Here is a 17,868-nt window from a genome sequence, read left to right as displayed (position 1 = left end):
TATGTAGAACTTGTGATTCCACCAAGTGGTGTGTGGGGAACCCGAGGTCAGTGGCTTTGGTGAAAAGTGTTGCATAAACGATATAGAGAACTGAGGCATGTGAGTAATTGTGCAGCCAGGCTCTTCCCCCGACTATAAAGTTCACGCCGCTGACATCACAAGTTCAGACACTTCGGCAGCTCATCAGGTAGGAGCTCCTCAACACCTACGGAGTTTCTCCTCCGGAACCCGCAGCTGTTTACTTCTTCGTTCGAAACTTGAGTTCTCCACCAGGGCGGAACACCCGTCTCTTTTTCTGCTTTGAGGTGACAGCTGCATTTCTCACAGATCTAATGGTTTCTTGAGCCTTTTATTTGTGACACCACGTCGTCATCTCAGCATACAAAGTAGTTCTTTCTTCAATCGATCAGACATCCATTATTTTTAGCAACTTTCATCCAAATCAGTTGTACAGGGAGCTCGGAGTCCAATAAAAAAGGAACGACAAATTAGAAATTAATGCAGTAAAAAATATCAAATCAAACAATAGAAAACAACACATTAAAATATATTAAAATGGAAATAAATAAATAGAAAAGGAGTTAATAGAATTTGACTTTTCGTTACATTTCTAGTTACACTGTGATTTGATTGGTAGGGTTGGAATAAAGACTGCAGATGTCAACATCTCCACATTCTTCTTCCATGTTCTGTTCTATCTTTACAGATACTGACGTGAAGATGGGAGACTTTGGCTTCCTCTCCAAGCTGCTGGACAAGGTGCAGTCCCACTCCACGGTCATCGGGAAGGTGTGGATGACGGTGCTCTTCCTCTTCAGGATCATGGTCCTAGGAGCCGGGGTGGAGAACGTGTGGGGCGATGAGCGCTCGAGTCTGGTGTGCAACACCCAAACACCTGGCTGTGAGAACATATGCTATGACTGGAAGTTCCCTATTTCCCATGTTCGCTTCTGGGTGCTGCAGATCATCTTCGTCTCCACGCCCACGCTGGTCTACCTGGGCCACGCCATGCACGTCATCCACAAGGAGAACAAGCTGAGGGAGAAGCTGAAGAAGAAAGAGCTGTGCGGCATTCTGAAGGCCCCCAAGTACACCAACGAAAAGGGGAAGGTCAAAATCAAAGGCATCCTGCTGCGCACCTACCTGGTCCACCTCTTCTTCAAGATCATCTTGGAGCTTGGCTTCACCGTGGGCCAGTTCTACATCTACGGCACCTTCATGCCATACGAGTTTGAGTGCAACCAGTCACCGTGCAAGTTCACCGTGCCTTGCTACATGTCCCGCCCCACAGAGAAGAACATCTTCATTATCTTTATGAGCGTCATGTCTTGTGTGTCCCTACTGCTGAACGTGGTGGAGGTCTTCTACCTGCTCTGCAACAGGGCCAAGTTCGGAGGCCACAGCAAACTCCCCCAACAATTCAACTCTGTGGGACAACCTGCTGGAGTCCCGATGTCCTGGCAGCCCCGCCAGGACATGGTGGAAACCATGAACCAGAACAAGGCCAACATGGCCTTCGAGGAGGGAAGGAGCCTCTGACCACGTTCTGATGTGAAATTTTTTTAAGGAAAGGAGAAGACAGAGAGCAGCTGCGTCAGCTCGAATTACGTTTCGCTGGAAACGGCTGTTTTTATGGTGCTTAAAGGAAATTTATTTCCTCCCATTACGTCAGTTCAGTTTCAGTTCCTTCAGGATCCATTTTGAAAATGACGAGGCGAATCCTCACATTCTCACTCCAAAAACCAACATTAAAAGCTCTGTTCATGTTCATGTTTATGTTCAGCGATATTTTTAAGAGTGATTTTTAAATAAAAAATGAACATGTTGAATAAAACACGGACACCTCCCATTCAATAGAAATGTGGTAAAAACAAGTTGTCGACTGGCTTTATGGATCCTCCTTAAAAAGGTTGAAGAACATGATGGTTTTCCTGGTGAAATACTGCATCCAGCCAGCGGGGGCACTAGACCTGAGCTTCTTATGCTTTGTGGGGACAGTGGGGTGAGCGTGTTTTGTTTCTTATCAGCTGATGCTTGCACCAGACTTAGATGTTGCTTCTCATGTATCTCATTCCAGTTGCACTCATGGACAAGGGCTTCTACAACAACAACATTTAGTTTTTATTTAGCCCACAATCACACTTTCACCCTCTACATTTACAGCTTTTATGCAGAGCGCCGTACAACCAGCAGTTACAGGTAACTTGGAGACACTCAGGGTGAACCTGAGTTAATTCACAGGGTGAAGAGCAGGAATCCACTGAAGGTGGTGAGGTTGCGGCTGTCGTTGATGAGGACTCTGTTTCTTGGGAGGCGCATGTTGATCAGATCTCCAGCCTCCAGCTCCAGGATGATGCCGCTGGTCAGGTAGGTGAATCCCTGCACGTGGCCGGGCAGCCCCATCACCATTTCACCGTTCTTAAACAGCCAGAGGTCCATGTGCTCCGAGATAAGGTCGCAGCCCGTGAACCGGAAGTAGTAAACGCCCTTCACCGGAGCAGTGAAGTAGCCTGGTGGCAGAAACCATGCGGAGATCTCCATTTAGCAAGAACTCATAAACCCACAACCTGCAGCAGCACATTACACATCTCACTGTGAGACACTGCAGCACAGCACACTGTGACACGGTGAACTGTGTCCTCGGTATTTAACCATCACCCTTGGTGACAGTAGGCACCATGACAGGTGGTACAGGGGACGGTATTTTGCTCAGTGGCACCTCGGTGATATCTCGGCGGTTCGGGATTCAGATTACGGGTCCACTTTCTTACTTGCTAGGCCACCACTGCCCTCTATAGTCCAATCAGGTGTCACGTTTTATTAAAGGTACACAATACACACACAAATAAATAATCATGACGCATACAAAACCTACACAGGAAGCCGATTAAAACAACGTCCAAATAAGGAAATCTGGGAATAAAACAAGGAAAAAAAACAAGGAAATGGCGCCACCTGGTGCAATAAGAGGCACCAATACATTAAATACTTTAAATACATTTTATGCTGTATACATGCTTAATATAATATAATATAATATAATATAATATAATATAATATAATATAATATAATATAATATAATATAATATAGAAATATTTCCATCTGTACCTGTGATGGTGTTGTAATCGTTGCCAATGTTGGTGATGACTCTGTCAAAAACCAGATTCAACATGGAGATTCCCGATTCTATCTTGTCACCCGACAGAGTGACGGTGAAGGCCACCTTCGGCATTTCTGTTCACATCACAAGTGATCAGTGTTGGTATGTATGTTATAAGCTTCATCTCTTCATGCTGATCTGAAAATTGTTGTGTGCCTGAAGGTACCTGCATTGATCAGATTGGCCATCTTGGCCGTCATGGCAGTCATCTCCTCTTGTTGTGCTGCAGATTTCAGTACCGAGAATTATTTTACTCGCCATTCTTATCATTACCACTGAATTGATAAATATCACTAAATATCCCATTTAAGAAGATGAGGAAAATGAAGACTTCAGAACTTGACTACCTGCGTTCTGTTGGATCAGATGCTTCATGTGCATCTCGCTGTCTGTAATTCTGGCTTTCAGAGCCGCCAGCTCTGGTCAGGAGAAGAGGAGTAAGATGTAACTTTGGTGTTTGTGTTGAACAGAAAGGAACTGGAGCTGGAGGACTCACCAGCTTTCTCTGTCCTCATCTCCTCCAGCAGCTGATCCCTGTCCAGCTCCTTCAAACGTCCAGCATCAACGGGGACATCCAGCCGGGTCAGTTCCTGTCTGGCGACCTGGACGCCATCCTGGATATTCTGAACATGAGCCCCAAAGACGGAGAACAGGGGCAGCAGCAGAGAAATGACAACAGCCCTCATCTTCAGGAGAAAGTCACACCTCATGGACCTTCTCAACCCCTTTTATGTGTGTGAGAACTGCTGGTTATATAAGAGCATCACCAGCTATGCCGGGAAACTGAGAGAAGAAGGTCAGGGTCAGCACTGAAGGATAAGATTTTCGTTGCTTGTTTGCTCTGCTGTGGGAGAGTGCGAACCTGCTGATATTAACCTCTGTTCTCAGGTCTCCATCACAATCAGACCATTCTCCTTTTTAGGAACGTGGGCTCCGGATTTGTAGTTGGAGTTGCTTGTTCTTGTATCTAGTGTTTTTCTCTCCCTCATCTGCCCTTGTGTGTGTATTTGTATGTGTGTAAATTCCCCTTCTGTTGGTGTGTTTGGCTTGGTTACAGTGTCGTATATAGTTGTGTGTGTTTGGTTGAGGGGTTTATTGGACCGTGTTTTCTTCCTTGTCCCCAACGTGACAAGTGGGGGCTCGTCTGGGATATGTCCCTTTTGGAGCAGTTTGTCTGGGTTTTGCCTCTGAACCTCTGTCCCCGTATTCCTCCACCGCCGCTGTCGCTAGTGAGTCGGAACTAGAAAAAGTTACAGCGGTCTGCTGTAGCCGAGTGGGCCGAAATATTTGATGGTTCCCTCCTTCAACGAACGTGAAGTTGAGAAATTATTCTGTCACTTTGACATTCATATTTACAGCGTTTACCAGACGCCCTTATCCAGAGCGACTTACAGTCAGTAGTTACAGGGACAGTCCCCCCTGGAGACACTCAGGGTTAAGTGTCTTGCTCAGGGACACGATGGTAGTAAGTGGGGTTTGAACCTGGGTCTTCTGGTTCATAGGTGAGTGTGTTACCCGCTAGGCTACTAACGCCCACTTTGAGCATGCGTGCTGGCCATTGAGCGTACTCTCAGGTGGCCAGAGGAAGTACTGACGTTGCTTTTGCAGTGTGTTGACCGGAAAGGCTCGAGACGTGTAATAGTCTCTCTCCGTGGAACAGGGTTTGCATTATGGCGCGGTGAAATCTGCACTCTGCATCGCTCACATTGACCCTTGCTAGTTGTGAATTCGGGAAAGCCGCAGTTTCCTACATAGATGAACCCCTCTGGAGGTGAAGGTGGCAGCGATTTCTGGGTTTTCTGCTCCGCGCTGCTTTCTGGGCATGATCAGTTACTGTCGTGGATTTTGTAGAAATTTCTCTGATGTCGATCATGCTTTAACAGAGTTGCTGAAAGATCGAACTGAGTTTGATTGGTCATCTGAGTGCCAGGAGGCGTTCCAGAACGCCAAGGCGCTGTTAAGTAGTGCGCCGGTTTGGACTGCCCCAGATTTCCAGCGTTCTGAAACACTAATTGAACTACAGCAGCATTGAGAAGGAAGCACTCGCTCTGCTGTTAGCGCTTCAAAATTTTGAAGTGTATCTGGGTTCCTCTGCACTTCCTGTGTGTGTCCATACTGACCATAACCCTCTGATCTTTCTGTCTAGGATGAAGAATGGCAATCTGCGCCTCATGCGGTGGTCCCTGTACCTCCAAGGTTTCATTGTAGACATTCAAAAGAAAGGCTCTGATAATGTGTTATCTGATGCCCTGTCCCGTTCATTTCTGGATTGATCCACACTGGGGGTTGATTTTTGGGGGTGGGGGCGCTACGTCCCTGAGTGCTTTGTGCAAGGGAGTAGTGATCTCTGCTTGCCATTCCGTGTGTTTTCCTTTTTAGGAATGTCTGATTGCTGGCTCCGCCCACGGTCTGGTGGCGCTACACAGGAAGTCGACGACTTATTGCTCACGGAGGAGTTTGGAGTGGAGAGAGAGAGAGAGAGAGCGAGAGAGAGTAGGAGTTGCTTGTTCTTGTGTCTAGTCCTGGCTCTCCCTTTTATGTGTACCCTCCTCTGCCCGTGTGTATGTGTATTTGTCCCTCATCGCTGAGTGGAAATCTCAGGCCTGGTCGCACCTAACATTTTAGGGCCAGTTACAGCTCTAATAGACTTGATATAGCCTGCAGTGTAAAACATGGAGAATAAGAACAAAAATTTCATCAACTGCTGTTTATTTTTTGGCAAATTTCCTGCTTGAATCCCATTGCCTGGACATGGTTTTCCTGGTGAAATACTGGAGGATTGGCGGAGCTAATGCCTGCATCCAGCCAGCGGGGGCACTAGACCTGAGCTTCTTATGCTTTGTGGGGACAGTGGGGTGAATGTGTTTTGTTTCTTATCAGCTGATGTTGCTTCTCATTTATCTCATTCCAGTTTCACTCATGGACAAGGGCTTCTACAACAACATCATTTAATTTTTATTTAGCCCACAATCACACTTTCACCCTCTACATTTACATTTACCTTATCCAGAGTGCCTTACAACCAGTAGTTACGTGTACTGTCCCCCTGGAGACACTCAGGATGAACCTGGTCAGGTTCTGCTGCTGGACAGATCAGACACAAGCCACAAGTCAGCAGAAATGGATTAACGTTTAATTCAGTCACCATCTAGTCTTTTCTTTTATCTGGCAGTTCATTCAGAGCAAGAAATTATTCATCTTGCTACCAATTAGAAGATTAGGAGCTGAGTTTATTCACAGGGTGAAGAGCAGGAATCCACTGAAGGTGGTGAGGTTGCCTCTGTTGTTGATGACGGCTCGGTTGCTTGGGAGGCGCATGTTGATCAGATCTCCAGCCTCCAGCTCCAGGATGATGCCGCTGGTCACGTAGGTGTATCCCTGCACGTGGCCGGGCAGCCCCATCACCATTTCACCGTTCTTAAGCAGCCAGAGGTCCATCAAATCGGAGATAAGGTCGCAGCCCGTGAACCGGAAGTAGTAAACACCCTTCACCGGAGCAGTGAAGAAGCCTGGTGGCAGAAACCATGTGGAGATCTCCATTTAGCAAGAACTCATAATCCCACAACCTGCAGCATCTCAAAGTGAAGTTAAAAAGTGGTACAGGGGACGGTAGTTTGCTCAGTGGCACCTCGGTGATATCTCGGCGGTTCGGGATTCAGATTACGGGTCCACTTTCTTACTTGCTAGGCCACCACTGCCCTCTATAGTCCAATCAGGTGTCACGTTTTATTAAAGGTACACAATACACACACAAATAAATAATCATGACGCATACAAAACATACACAGGAAGCAGATTAAAACAACGTCCAAATAAGGAAATAACATCAAATCTGGGAATAAAACAAGGAAAAAAACAAGGATATGGCGCCACCTGGTGCAATAAGTCCAATATATTAAATCAAGCGCGTAACAATTGCGGGTTTTTCTTCAGCCAAATCAAATGAATAAAATATTCTATGCTATATACATGCTTAATATAATATAATATAATATAATATAATATAATATAATATAATATAATATAATATAATATAGAAATATTTCCATCCGTACCTGTGATGGTGTTGTAATTGTTGCCAATGTTGGTGATGACTCTGTCAAAAACCAGATTCAATATGGTGCTTCCCGTTGTTACCCTGTCAGCCGATAGAGTGACGGTGAAGGCCACCTTCGGCATTTCTGTTCATCACAGGTGATCAGTGTTTATTTGTATGTTATAATCTGATCTGAAGTGACATGTTATAATAGCTCATGACTTTAGGGCTTCAGTACCGAGAATTATTTTACTTGCCATTCTTATCATTACCACTGAATTGATAAATATCACTAAATATCACATTTAAATAAATGAGGAAAATGAAGACTTCAGAACTTGACTACCTGCGTTCTGTTCAATCAGATGCTTCATGTACATCTCGCTGTCTGTCATTCTGGCTTTCAGAGCCGCCAGCTCTGGTCAGGAGAAGAGGAGTAAGATGTAACTTTGGTGTTTGTGCAGAACAGAAAGAAGTGGAGCTGGAGGACTCACCAGCTTTCTCTGTCCTCATCTCCTCCAGAAGCTGATCCCTGTCCAGCTCCTTCAAACATCCAGCATCAACGGGGGCATCCAGCCGGGCCACTTCCTGTCTGGCGACCTGGACGCCATCCTGGACATTCTGAACATGAGCCCCAAAGACGGAGAACAGGGGCAGCAACAGACAAATGGCAACAGCCCTCATCTTCAGGAGAAAGTCACACCTCATGGACCTTCTCAACACCTTTTATGTGTGTGAGAACTGCTGGTTATATAAGAGCATCACCAGCTATGCCGGGAAACTGAGAGAAGAAGGTCAGGGTCAGCACTGAAGGATAAGGTCTTCGTTCTGATGCTTGTTTGCTCTGCTGTGGGAGAGTCCGAACCTGCTGATATTAACCTCCATTCTGTTGGCAGCTTCTCAGGTCTCCATCACCAACAGCCCTAGACACACTAGAGCTGTAAATCTTGGCCCGGTTCTACCATTTTAGTCAGGTTTGCACGGTAAATGATTGGTCAGTAAACGTGAACTTCTAGCCTATAGTACCTATTTTCTCCAAATGACGCGCTGCTTGTACTTTTTTTTCAGTCAGTTCAGATTTTTGCATGTTGTGAATTAGTTTTATTAAACATTAGGTTTCTTTTTATAAAATGTTCATTTGATTTGCAACTCCCTGCCACCAACGACAGGGTCAGTGGGGACATCCAGCTGGGCCACTTCCTGTCCGGTGACCGGGACGCCATCCTGGACGGTACTTACCTGGCAGGGGAGAGACCGCGATCAAGAAGGCGGTTCAGCGGGGTGACGCTCCGCCGTGGCCCCCCGGCTGTGCTGTGGGAATCTCGACTGCATAATTTCTGGTAGGGGGGGGACTCTCTACCCTAGACAACCAACTCTCCTTCTCAACTCACATCAGCAATCTTTCCCGCTCATGTAGATTCCTTCTCTACAATATCGGACGAATCCGCCCTTATCTGTCAACCCAGGCCACCCAACTACTGGTTCAGTCCTTAATAATCTCACAACTGGACTACTGCAACTCCCTTCTAGCTGGTCTACCACTATGTACCATCCGACCTCTTCAACTCATACAAAATGCAGCAGCACGACTGATCTTCAACCGTCCCAAGTTCTCCACACCGCCCCTCTGCTACGTTCCCTCCACCGGCTCCCAGTAGCTGCACGCATCAGGTTCTAAATACTGATGCTGGCCTACAAAGCCAAACATGGAGTAGCCCCATCCTACCTCACAGCCCTTATTACACCTCGCACTGCACCTGGTATACTCCGAGCCTCCAGTACTGCTCGCCTGGTCCCTCCATCTCTGAAGGTAAAAGGAAGACGCTCATCTAGACTCTTCTCCATCTTGGCCCCTCGGTGGTGGAATGAACTTCCAGCTCAGTCACTGAGCACCTTCACACGGCAGCTCAAGACCTTCCTCTTTAGAGAAGATTTAGATGAACTTGTAACCTTCTTCTCGTCTGACTTCTGTATAGAAACTAGAACAGAGTGAATAAAAAGATTGTATTCATAGTTGGGGGTCCTAGTGAACCGGAATTGATCTCTTCATCCATGGTGACATGGAAGCACGTTGTAAGTGGCTCTGGATACGCCCGTCTGGTAAATGCCGTAAATGTAAATGTAAATGACTCTCCCCTGATTTTAGTCGGGCCAGTGGTGGCCTAGCGGTTAATCCACCACACGCTGCTCCCCGGGCGCCTGTCATGGTGCCCACTGCTCACCAAGGGTCACTTTCACTTTCAGGTGATGCGTTTTAATTATCGTGAGAGATGTGAAAATGGATGCTGACAATGTTCTTGTGAATTGATTGTCATTGTGAAGCACACGGTGACACAGAACAAAGACCTACAACTGCTGTTTATTTTTTAAAACAGTGGTGCAATGACACAAGATGTCCAACAGGGGGTGTAATTCACACACTCGTTATACATGAAGAGGGTGGTAGTAGGCTATGAGCCTACGAGCCAGAAGACCCAGGTTCAAACCCCACTTACTACCATTGTGTCCCTGAGCAAGACACTTAACCCTGAGTGTCTCCAGGGGGGGACTGTCCCTGTCACTACTGACTGTGAGTCAGTAGTGACAAATTTAAAGAGAACACAGAACCACAAAAGCGGTTTCTTGTAGAACCTTTGCTTCTCTGTGTGCTCTGTGAAATCTACATCCTCCTGGCACATATTAACCCAAGATTCTCTCACACACTGTTGTTAACTGTAACTCTCTGCTGAGATCAGAATGATGGAATAATTCTTCAGAATCCATGAATTATGTTCCCATCCCCTGTTCAGTGAGAAGCTGCCAGATGCAGCTGGAGCCCTTAGATAAAACAGTGTGTGTGTGTGTGTGTGTGTGTGTAATCTGAAAATAATCCAGTCAGGGATGAATGGAACCATGAATCAGTGAATCAATGATTGAATCAACTGCGAGTCGAGTTCGTCGTGCTGGTCATTACTGGTCACATTGCGCTGTATTGTAATGAATCGGATCATTTCTCTTTATTTATTGGATGTAGTTGGGGAGTAACGCGCTGGTAGTTACATGTAGTTGTAATGTAGTTGGGGAGTAACGCGCTGGTAGTTCCATGTAGTTGTAATGTAGTTGGGGAGTAACGCGCTGGTAGTTACATGTAGTTGTAATGACTTGCGGAGTAACGCGCCGCTGGACGCGCGTAATCTCTGACGCGCCGCTGGACGCGCGTAATCTCTGACGCGCCGCTGGACGCGCGTAATCTCTGACGCGCTCCGCACCTTCTATAAATATTTCCGCGGCACCAGCGGGGCTCACAGGTCCCCGCTCCCCGCGTGGAGTGGCAGTGTCCCGCATGGCGACCGGCGTGGAGAGGATCTTCGACGAGCTGGGACACTTCGGGAGGTAAAGTTGCCCGTTGACCCCGTGACGGGCGCGGGGTTCAGAGTTCGACCCGAGTTCATGAACCCGTTGCTGGGCATGTAAGGGAATGGATCTGTATTTGTAAGGGTCTCTCTGGCTCTGTGGGCTTCAGGTTCCAGGCGTGCTTGTACTTTGGCGTGGTCTTCCAGGCCATCTCCTGTGGCATCCACTACCTCTCCTCCGTCTTTCTGGTGGAGACCCCCAAGTTCCTCTGCTCCCCTCCTGGCAACATCACCAGCGTCCTTTACCTGAACCAGTCCACGGCGTCGCTGCTGGACGTCTGGCCGGCGTACTCGCCGGGCGCCGGGCCCGTGGTGGTCGCCACGGACCGCGGGGAGCTGTGGGAGCTGAGCCAGTGCCAGCGCGCCCGGCGCCTCGGAGCCGGCCTGTCGGCGGAGGGGTGCTCAGGGGGGTTCAAGTACGACGTGGCGGACAAGCAGGCCACCATCGTGACCGACTGGGACCTGGTGTGTGACCGCGAGTGGCTGGCGAAGCTCACGCAGCCCACCTTCATGCTGGGGGTCCTGATTGGAGCCGTCTTGTTCGGAGACATCGCCGACAGGTCTGTCAAATTCTGAAACCTCAACCTGCTTGACCTTTCCATAGATGGGCATGAAACGTCCTCTTATGTGGAGGTTCCCCTGGTGAGAGAGCATGAGGACACCTCAAGCTGGGCAGCCGGAACCCAGAACAGATCCAGCTAAAAAGAGAACTGTACTGGCTGCAGGAGCCCCAGGGACGGAACCCACTGGTCTAGAACACGTTTATCATAAAGACAAAACAGAACAGACACACAAACAGAGGGACAGATGGAGATCTTGTCCATTTCACTTATATTAGAACCTGAGAAACAGAACATCTCTCTCTCTCTCTCTCTCTCTCTCTCTCGATTGTCAGGGTGGGCAGGAAACCGGTGCTCATGGGAACCAGCGTCTGTCAGCTGGTGTTCGGGGTGGGCGTGGCCTTCACAGGAAACTACTACTTGTTTGCAGTGATGCGTTTCCTCCTCGCCCTGGTGAGTTGTCCACACCTGACACACGGTCAGCTCCACCTTTGACCCCTGAAATACAGCGGCCATGTCTGTAGTGAGGACGGGGGGACAGAGAGACAGTGTGAGCGTGTGTGAAGCTTCAGAAGCTGCTCTCAGGACATGACGTTGACATGATGTCTGCAGGTGTCCAGCGGATATCTGGTGGTGGTCTTTGTCTACGTGACGGAGTTCACGGGCCACAAGGTTCGCACCTGGACCTCAATGCACGTTCATGCGGCGTTTGCGGTGGGCATCATGGTAGTGGCACTGGTGGGCTATCTGGTGCGCGTCTGGTGGCTCTACCAGCTGGTGCTGTCCCTCTGCACCGCGCCCTTCCTGATCTACTGCTGGAAGTTTCCAGAGACGCCCTTCTACCTGATGGCCAAGGGGCGGCATCAGGAGACGCAGGAGCTGCTGGACCACATCGCCCGATTCAACGGCCTCGTGCCCACTCTGAAGGTGAGTAGGAGATAAAGATCAGAACCATCACCATCATGTTCTGGGCCATCTGTGGCCTTCATTCTCCCACCCACTTCATCTCTTCTTCCAAGGTGTCAGACCTGTTGGAGTTGGAGGAAGATGGAGGTTCTCTGCTGGGCGTGAAGGACCCACAGAAGCCCCCCGCTGTGGAGCCCGAGCACAAGCTCAGCATCCTGGACCTGTTTGGCACCTGGAGGATGGCCAGGCGCAGCGCCACCTGCTGGGCCATCTGGTTCATCGGCAGCCTGGGCTACTACGTCTTCAGCCTGGGCTCCGTCAGCCTGGGTGGAAACCAGTACGTCAACCTGTTCCTTGCTGGTAAGAGGAGTGTGTCCCAGCATTGCTTACATTTCAACACTCTGAAAACTGATCAACTCGATTCGAATGATTAACGTAATTCTGCAGTCGGCTGGTGTGGATTTTATAGATTTATATTCCTGAATCCCGCTCCTGATCCCATCCTGAGTCCTTACAAGGCTGCATTATAGTTGAACACAGGCGTGCTGTGATTGGCTGTTGACAGGTGCAGTGGAGTTGCCTTCATACCTGATTGGCTGTTTTGCAATGGACCGTGTGGGCAGGAGGAGGACATGCGCACCGGCGCTGCTGCTGAGCGGCGTGACCTGCATGCTCATCATCGCTGTCCCCGCGGTACGTGTTCTCACTCTACCACGCAATTACACCCAAAGACACCCAAACCAGGGGTCCAAACACATCCAAATCACACCCCCTACAGCCTGGTGTCTCAACAGCAAGCTTGAACGTCCTCAGAACGCCCCCTACAGCCTGGTGTCTCAACAGCAAGCTTGAACGTCCTCAGAACGCCACCTACAGTCTGGTGTCTCAACAGAAACCTTGAACGTCCCCAGCACGCCACCTACAGTCTGGTGTCTCAACAGAAAGCTTGAACGTCCCCAGCACGCCACCTACAGTCTGGTGTCTCAACAGAAAGCTTGAACGTCCCCAGCACGCCACCTACAGTCTGGTGTCTCAACAGAAAGCTTGAACGTCCCCAGCACACCACCTACAGTCTGGTGTCTCAACAGAAAGCTTGAACGTCCCCAGCACGCCACCTACAGTCTGGTGTCTCAACAGAAAGCTTGAACGTCCCCAGCACACCACCTACAGTCTGGTGTCTCAACAGAAACCTTGAACGTCCCCAGCACGCCACCTACAGTCTGGTGTCTCAACAGAAAGCTTGAACGTCCCCAGCACGCCACCTACAGTCTGGTGTCTCAACAGAAAGCTTGAACGTCCCCAGCACGCCACCTACAGTCTGGTGTCTCAACAGAAAGCTTGAACGTCCCCAGCACGCCACCTACAGTCTGGTGTCTCAACAGAAAGCTTGAACGTCCCCAGCACGCCACCTACAGTCTGGTGTCTCAACAGAAAGCTTGAACGTCCCCAGCACGCCACCTACAGTCTAGTGTCTCAACAGAAAGCTTGAACGTCCCCAGCACGCCACCTACAGTCTGGTGTCTCAACAGAAAGCTTGAACGTCCCCAGCACGCCACCTACAGTCTGGTGTCTCAACAGAAAGCTTGAACGTCCCCAGCACACCACCTACAGTCTGGTGTCTCAACAGAAAGCTTGAACGTCCTCAGAACGCCACCTACAGTCTGGTGTCTCAATAGAAAGCTTGAACATCCCCAGCACACCACTTACAGTCTGGTGTCTCAACAGAAAGCTTGAACGTCCTCAGAACGCCACCTACAGATGGGCGTTAGTAGCCTAGTGGTTAACACACTCGCCTATGAACCAGAAGACCCGGGTTCAAACCCCGCTTACTACCATTGTGTCCCTGAGCAAGACACTTAACCCTGAGTGTCTCCAGGGGGGGACAGTCCCTGTCACTACTGATTGTAAGTCGCTCTGGATAAGGGCGTCTGGTAAATGCCATAAATATAAATGTAAATGTGCAGTCTGGTGTCTCAACAGTGTCTGGTGCACAGATGCATTGAAACTGTTGAAGGTTCCAGAAACCGGTTCTAAAACAGGTCGCTCACAATCTAAATTCAAACAAACCAGAACACACGTGCACAGAATTATGCTGCTTTATCTCGAGCACAATTCAAAGGTCAAAGGTGAAAAGTATGTCTATGAGTGATAAGATGCCCCTGCAGTCTCCATGGATGGTGCCCAGGGGAACAGTGTGCATCTGGTCTGATGTCTGCAGATGAAGACGTAGGTCCTGGATGTAACATCAGAAGGAACGTCTAATGATTAACCGGCCCTGTTTTTTGGCATAACCAGTTAATGTTAAACTGTTAACCCGGTTGTACTTTAGCACTTGAGCTGAACAATAACAGACAAAATGGCCACCAGGTCCATCCACACACACCGTGTCTGGTCGTTTCTACCAACATTTTATTCCAGCATTCTTATTAGACCTAAAATGACCAGGCCTAGGTTTCCGACCGCAGCGTCCAGCGGTTTCTAATCAGTTCTGCTGGACGTTTTTAGGACATTGAGGTCCTGGCTGTGGTGCTGAGCATGATGGGAAAATTTGCTGTGGCCATCGCTTTTGGTCTCATCTACCTCTACACCTGTGAGCTTTACCCCACCATCGTCAGGTACATGTTACACCACCTGGTCTGTCTGTGTGTGACTTCGTACTTCCTCTTCATTAGACGCAGTGTGTGTGTGTGTGTGTGTGTGTGTGTGTGTGTGCAGGTCCCTGGCTGTCGGCAGTGGTAGTATGATGTGTCGGGTTGGAAGCGTAGTTGCGCCGTTTTGTGTGTATCTTGCTGACATCTGGACCTACTTGCCCCAGGTAAGATCCGCCCACTAGTACGAGTTGAGAGATCCAACATTCAACATTTTATTTGTCGCATGCATAGTTCTAGCCGTACAACACACACGAAATGGGCATGAAATAAAACGAAAAGTAAATAAAAAGACGTAATAAAATTAGTGACCGCCATCACCAGCTCATAGTGGGCGTCCTGGCCTTCATCACCGGTGTCCTCACCATGTTCCTGCCGGAGACCCTGGGCCAGCCCCTCACCACCACCCTGGAGGAAGCGGAGGCGCTGGGAACGAAGCCCCCGAGGAACGCTGTGGAGGGCCTGGAGCTCTCTCAGTCTCACCACAAGGCCTGATACCTGCAGCAAGCCTGTCTGTTTACAGGTTCCTAGTGACCAAGTTCATGTGTTCTGTTGAAGACCATGACGTGTGTGATGACATGCCATGTATAGAAGATAAACAGGTGTGTGATAATCTCGGTATTACTTTTCAATAATAGATTGCACAGTATAGATTGTTTTTCATTTCTGCATTTAATCCTGATCTGAGACTAACCCCCCCCTGTTACAGATTCTTGTCTTAGATTAAACCCCCGTTACAGGTCCTGATCTGAGACTAAAACCTGGTTACAAGTCTTGATCTCAGATTAAACCCCCGTTACAGGTCCTGATCTGAGACTAAAACCTGGTTACAAGTCTTGATCTCAGATTAAACCCCCGTTACAGGTCCTGATCTGAGACTAAAACCTGGTTACAAGTCTTGATCTCAGATAAAACCCCCGTTACAGGTCCTGATCTGAGACTAAAACCTGGTTACAAGTCTTGATCTCAGATTAAACCCCCGTTACAGGTCCTGATCTGAGACTAAAACCTGGTTACAAGTCTTGATCTCAGATTAAACCCCCGTTACAGGTCCTGATCTGAGACTAAAACCTGGTTACAAGTCTTGATCTCAGATTAAACCCCTGTTATAGGTCCTGGTCTGAGACTAATCTCCTGTTACAGGCCCCTGATTTGAGACTAAACCCCTGTTAGAGGTCCAGATTTGAGATTAAACCCCTGTTACAGGTCTTGATCTGCGACTAAACCCCCCATTACTGGCCTGTGTGTTTTGAAGTAAATACATTACCATTATATGGGCTAAAATTAGCTTTTGATGTTGAAATGCATGAGAAACTCTTAATTTTGTACTGATGTCACTGTGTTCCTCCAGACTGAGAACAGGAGAATAAAATGTTCCTCATACAGCCCTGTTTTGGTGCATCATGGTACTGGCTGCAGCAGGACTTCATGCCTGATCTTTAAATCTGAACTAGGACCTCATCAGCAGTTGAACAGGAGCTTCCTTCAGGTCCTTCAGCTGAGTGAAATTGGGCTGTAAACACTGCAGCTTTTTTACTTCTGTTTACACCCAAACGGACGTGGGAGGGAGTGTGTGTGTGTGTGTGTGTGTGTGTACTGTGTGTGTGTACTATGTCCAGTTCAGCCTACATTCCTCCTCCCTCTGCAAGAGCGAATCAAAAGTGGTGACTCTGGAGTTTTGAATTGAAGTCTGTTGAAGAAATGGAAAATTATATTTTATGCGCACGCAGACACACACGCACACACACACACACACACACGCACACGCACACGCACACACACACACACACACACAGATTCCACGGGTCGTGACTCACAGACTCGCTCCTACATCTGGACAGGGCCGACAGGAGATGTGTTCCTGATATTTCAGTGTACATTATTTGGATGTGTGTGTGTGTGTGTGTGTGTGTGTGTGTAGGATCGGTTACTGTCAGCTGTTCAGTTGAACCCAGAAATACTCTGTTGGCCCCTCCCCCGACCGCAGCTAATTGGCTGAGAGCCACGGTGAAATCAGGCCATTCCTAAAATGGAGAGGATCCGAGGTCCTGCACCGACCCTGCTGGGGACAGAAACCCTTCCAGGTCAAAGGTCACTGCCAGGGTCGCTAGAGTTCCACTACAGGGAGAAACCCCGACATCACTGGGGAACGTGTGTGTATGATTTTTATCGGCCGCGTAAACTGGCCTCCTTTTTAAAGCCCTGAACGCGGACGCGTTTCCTGATGACTTCCAGTCGGGGTTCACTTCAGGTTCCGCCACCGTACACGACGGAACCACACCGCCCCCTGCTGATGAACGCGGGCGCTACAGCCCCATGGCTGGAGAAAAGGGCAGCGGGTTCATCTTATGGACATGGACCCTCAGCTTATTTCAGGCACGTCACAGCTTCCTGAATCGGTTGCAAAAAAAAACAAAAATCTGATTTGGCTCCGGTACGTTTTTTTTTTAAAAATAAAATGTGTCTGTGGAGGAGGAAGAGACACAAACCCATCTGCTGCTTTTATCTCCTACCGTGGCATTTTCCCCAGCGAAAGAGTTTTTTTATTCTTTGCCAGTAAGAAAAAAGGCGCGATAAGAATAAAAAGCCATCCTATCAGCACGAGCTTCCGTCACCAAGGTCACCTTCTCCTGGCTGTCCTGGACGTCTTGGACACTATTTAACCTCGCATCCCTGACTGGTCTTCAACAGCCCGCTCCGAATTATATTTAGTATTTTCACAAGATAAAATATTAGAATTGCCGCTGCAGCCAATGTAAAATCAATCAATGTAGGCTGTATATTCTTCATATTGCCAATAATATCTGGCAGTTCACTGTTGTTTTTATATAAATAACTGTACTCGCTGACAAAAAATGATAAAAAAGGCAGAACTGGCAGGAGGAACACTGTGTGACCACTGCATTTCACCACGACCCTTGGTGACAGTGGGCAGCCAACACAGCCGCTCCTAAATACACTGGGCTCACTGAACGAAAGGACATCTTCAGTTCTTCAATTCGTCAAGAAGCATCTCAGAAAATGGCAAAAATCAAATCCAAAAGTCCTCAACATTTTCCATGAAGGAGATACAGATGAAGGTCATTTGTTCTATTTAAACTGGAGCAAAGAACCAGGAAGTACCGCAGGAAGCTTGTCGTCTCCACCACTGAACTTCTTTATCG

The 17,868-nt window shown here is 48.3% G+C and overlaps 3 protein-coding genes and 1 pseudogene across 3 annotated transcripts; 3 read left to right on the top strand and 1 right to left on the bottom strand.

The window, feature by feature from the left end:
* The first annotated feature begins 169 nt into the window (after nucleotides 1–169).
* On the top strand, nucleotides 170–1,834 carry LOC114781529 (gap junction Cx32.2 protein-like). The gene is made up of 2 exons (XM_028967964.1): nucleotides 170–305; nucleotides 707–1,834. The coding sequence occupies exon 2, from the start codon at nucleotides 721–723 to the stop codon at nucleotides 1,537–1,539; it is 819 nt and encodes a 272-aa protein (XP_028823797.1). The 5' UTR covers nucleotides 170–305; nucleotides 707–720; the 3' UTR covers nucleotides 1,540–1,834.
* A 4,562-nt stretch (nucleotides 1,835–6,396) lies between these two features.
* On the bottom strand, nucleotides 6,397–8,369 carry LOC114781506 (complement C1q-like protein 2). Its single transcript, XM_028967938.1, has 4 exons — nucleotides 7,693–8,369; nucleotides 7,545–7,616; nucleotides 7,218–7,343; nucleotides 6,397–6,671 (listed from the first exon to the last, which is right to left on the bottom strand). Exons 1-4 carry the CDS (start codon nucleotides 7,904–7,906, stop codon nucleotides 6,397–6,399), a joined length of 687 nt encoding a protein of 228 aa, XP_028823771.1. The 5' UTR covers nucleotides 7,907–8,369.
* A 60-nt stretch (nucleotides 8,370–8,429) lies between these two features.
* Nucleotides 8,430–8,563, top strand: LOC114781558 (uncharacterized; annotated as a pseudogene).
* A 1,747-nt stretch (nucleotides 8,564–10,310) lies between these two features.
* Nucleotides 10,311–15,845, top strand: LOC114781541 (solute carrier family 22 member 16-like). Its single transcript, XM_028967979.1, has 9 exons — nucleotides 10,311–10,570; nucleotides 10,701–11,150; nucleotides 11,486–11,603; nucleotides 11,763–12,077; nucleotides 12,170–12,416; nucleotides 12,622–12,749; nucleotides 14,562–14,671; nucleotides 14,772–14,871; nucleotides 15,029–15,845. Exons 1-9 carry the CDS (start codon nucleotides 10,521–10,523, stop codon nucleotides 15,197–15,199), a joined length of 1,689 nt encoding a protein of 562 aa, XP_028823812.1. The 5' UTR covers nucleotides 10,311–10,520; the 3' UTR covers nucleotides 15,200–15,845.
* Nucleotides 15,846–17,868: the final 2,023 nt, after the last annotated feature.

The sequence above is a fragment of the Denticeps clupeoides genome, unplaced genomic scaffold (genome assembly GCF_900700375.1).
Source record: "Denticeps clupeoides unplaced genomic scaffold, fDenClu1.1, whole genome shotgun sequence".
Classification (NCBI taxonomy): domain Eukaryota; kingdom Metazoa; phylum Chordata; class Actinopteri; order Clupeiformes; family Denticipitidae; genus Denticeps; species Denticeps clupeoides.
The sequence above is the reverse complement of the archived record's forward strand: the minus strand, read 5'-3'. Positions and strand labels throughout refer to the sequence as shown.

Coding starts and splice junctions, on each gene's coding strand:
- LOC114781529 (XM_028967964.1), top strand. CDS start 721: ATGGGAGACTTTGGCTTCCTCTCCAAGCTGCTGGACAAGGTGCAGTCC.
- LOC114781506 (XM_028967938.1), bottom strand. CDS start 7,906: ATGAGGTGTGACTTTCTCCTGAAGATGAGGGCTGTTGCCATTTGTCTG. Junction 7,344..7,544: donor TCTGATTGAACAGAACGCAG/GTAGTCAAGTTC, acceptor TGTGATGAACAG/AAATGCCGAAGGTGGCCTTC. Junction 6,672..7,217: donor CAATTACAACACCATCACAG/GTACGGATGGAA, acceptor TTCTGCCACCAG/GCTTCTTCACTGCTCCGGTG.
- LOC114781541 (XM_028967979.1), top strand. CDS start 10,521: ATGGCGACCGGCGTGGAGAGGATCTTCGACGAGCTGGGACACTTCGGG. Junction 11,604..11,762: donor TGCGTTTCCTCCTCGCCCTG/GTGAGTTGTCCA, acceptor TGATGTCTGCAG/GTGTCCAGCGGATATCTGGT. Junction 14,872..15,028: donor TCTGGACCTACTTGCCCCAG/GTAAGATCCGCC, acceptor CGCCATCACCAG/CTCATAGTGGGCGTCCTGGC.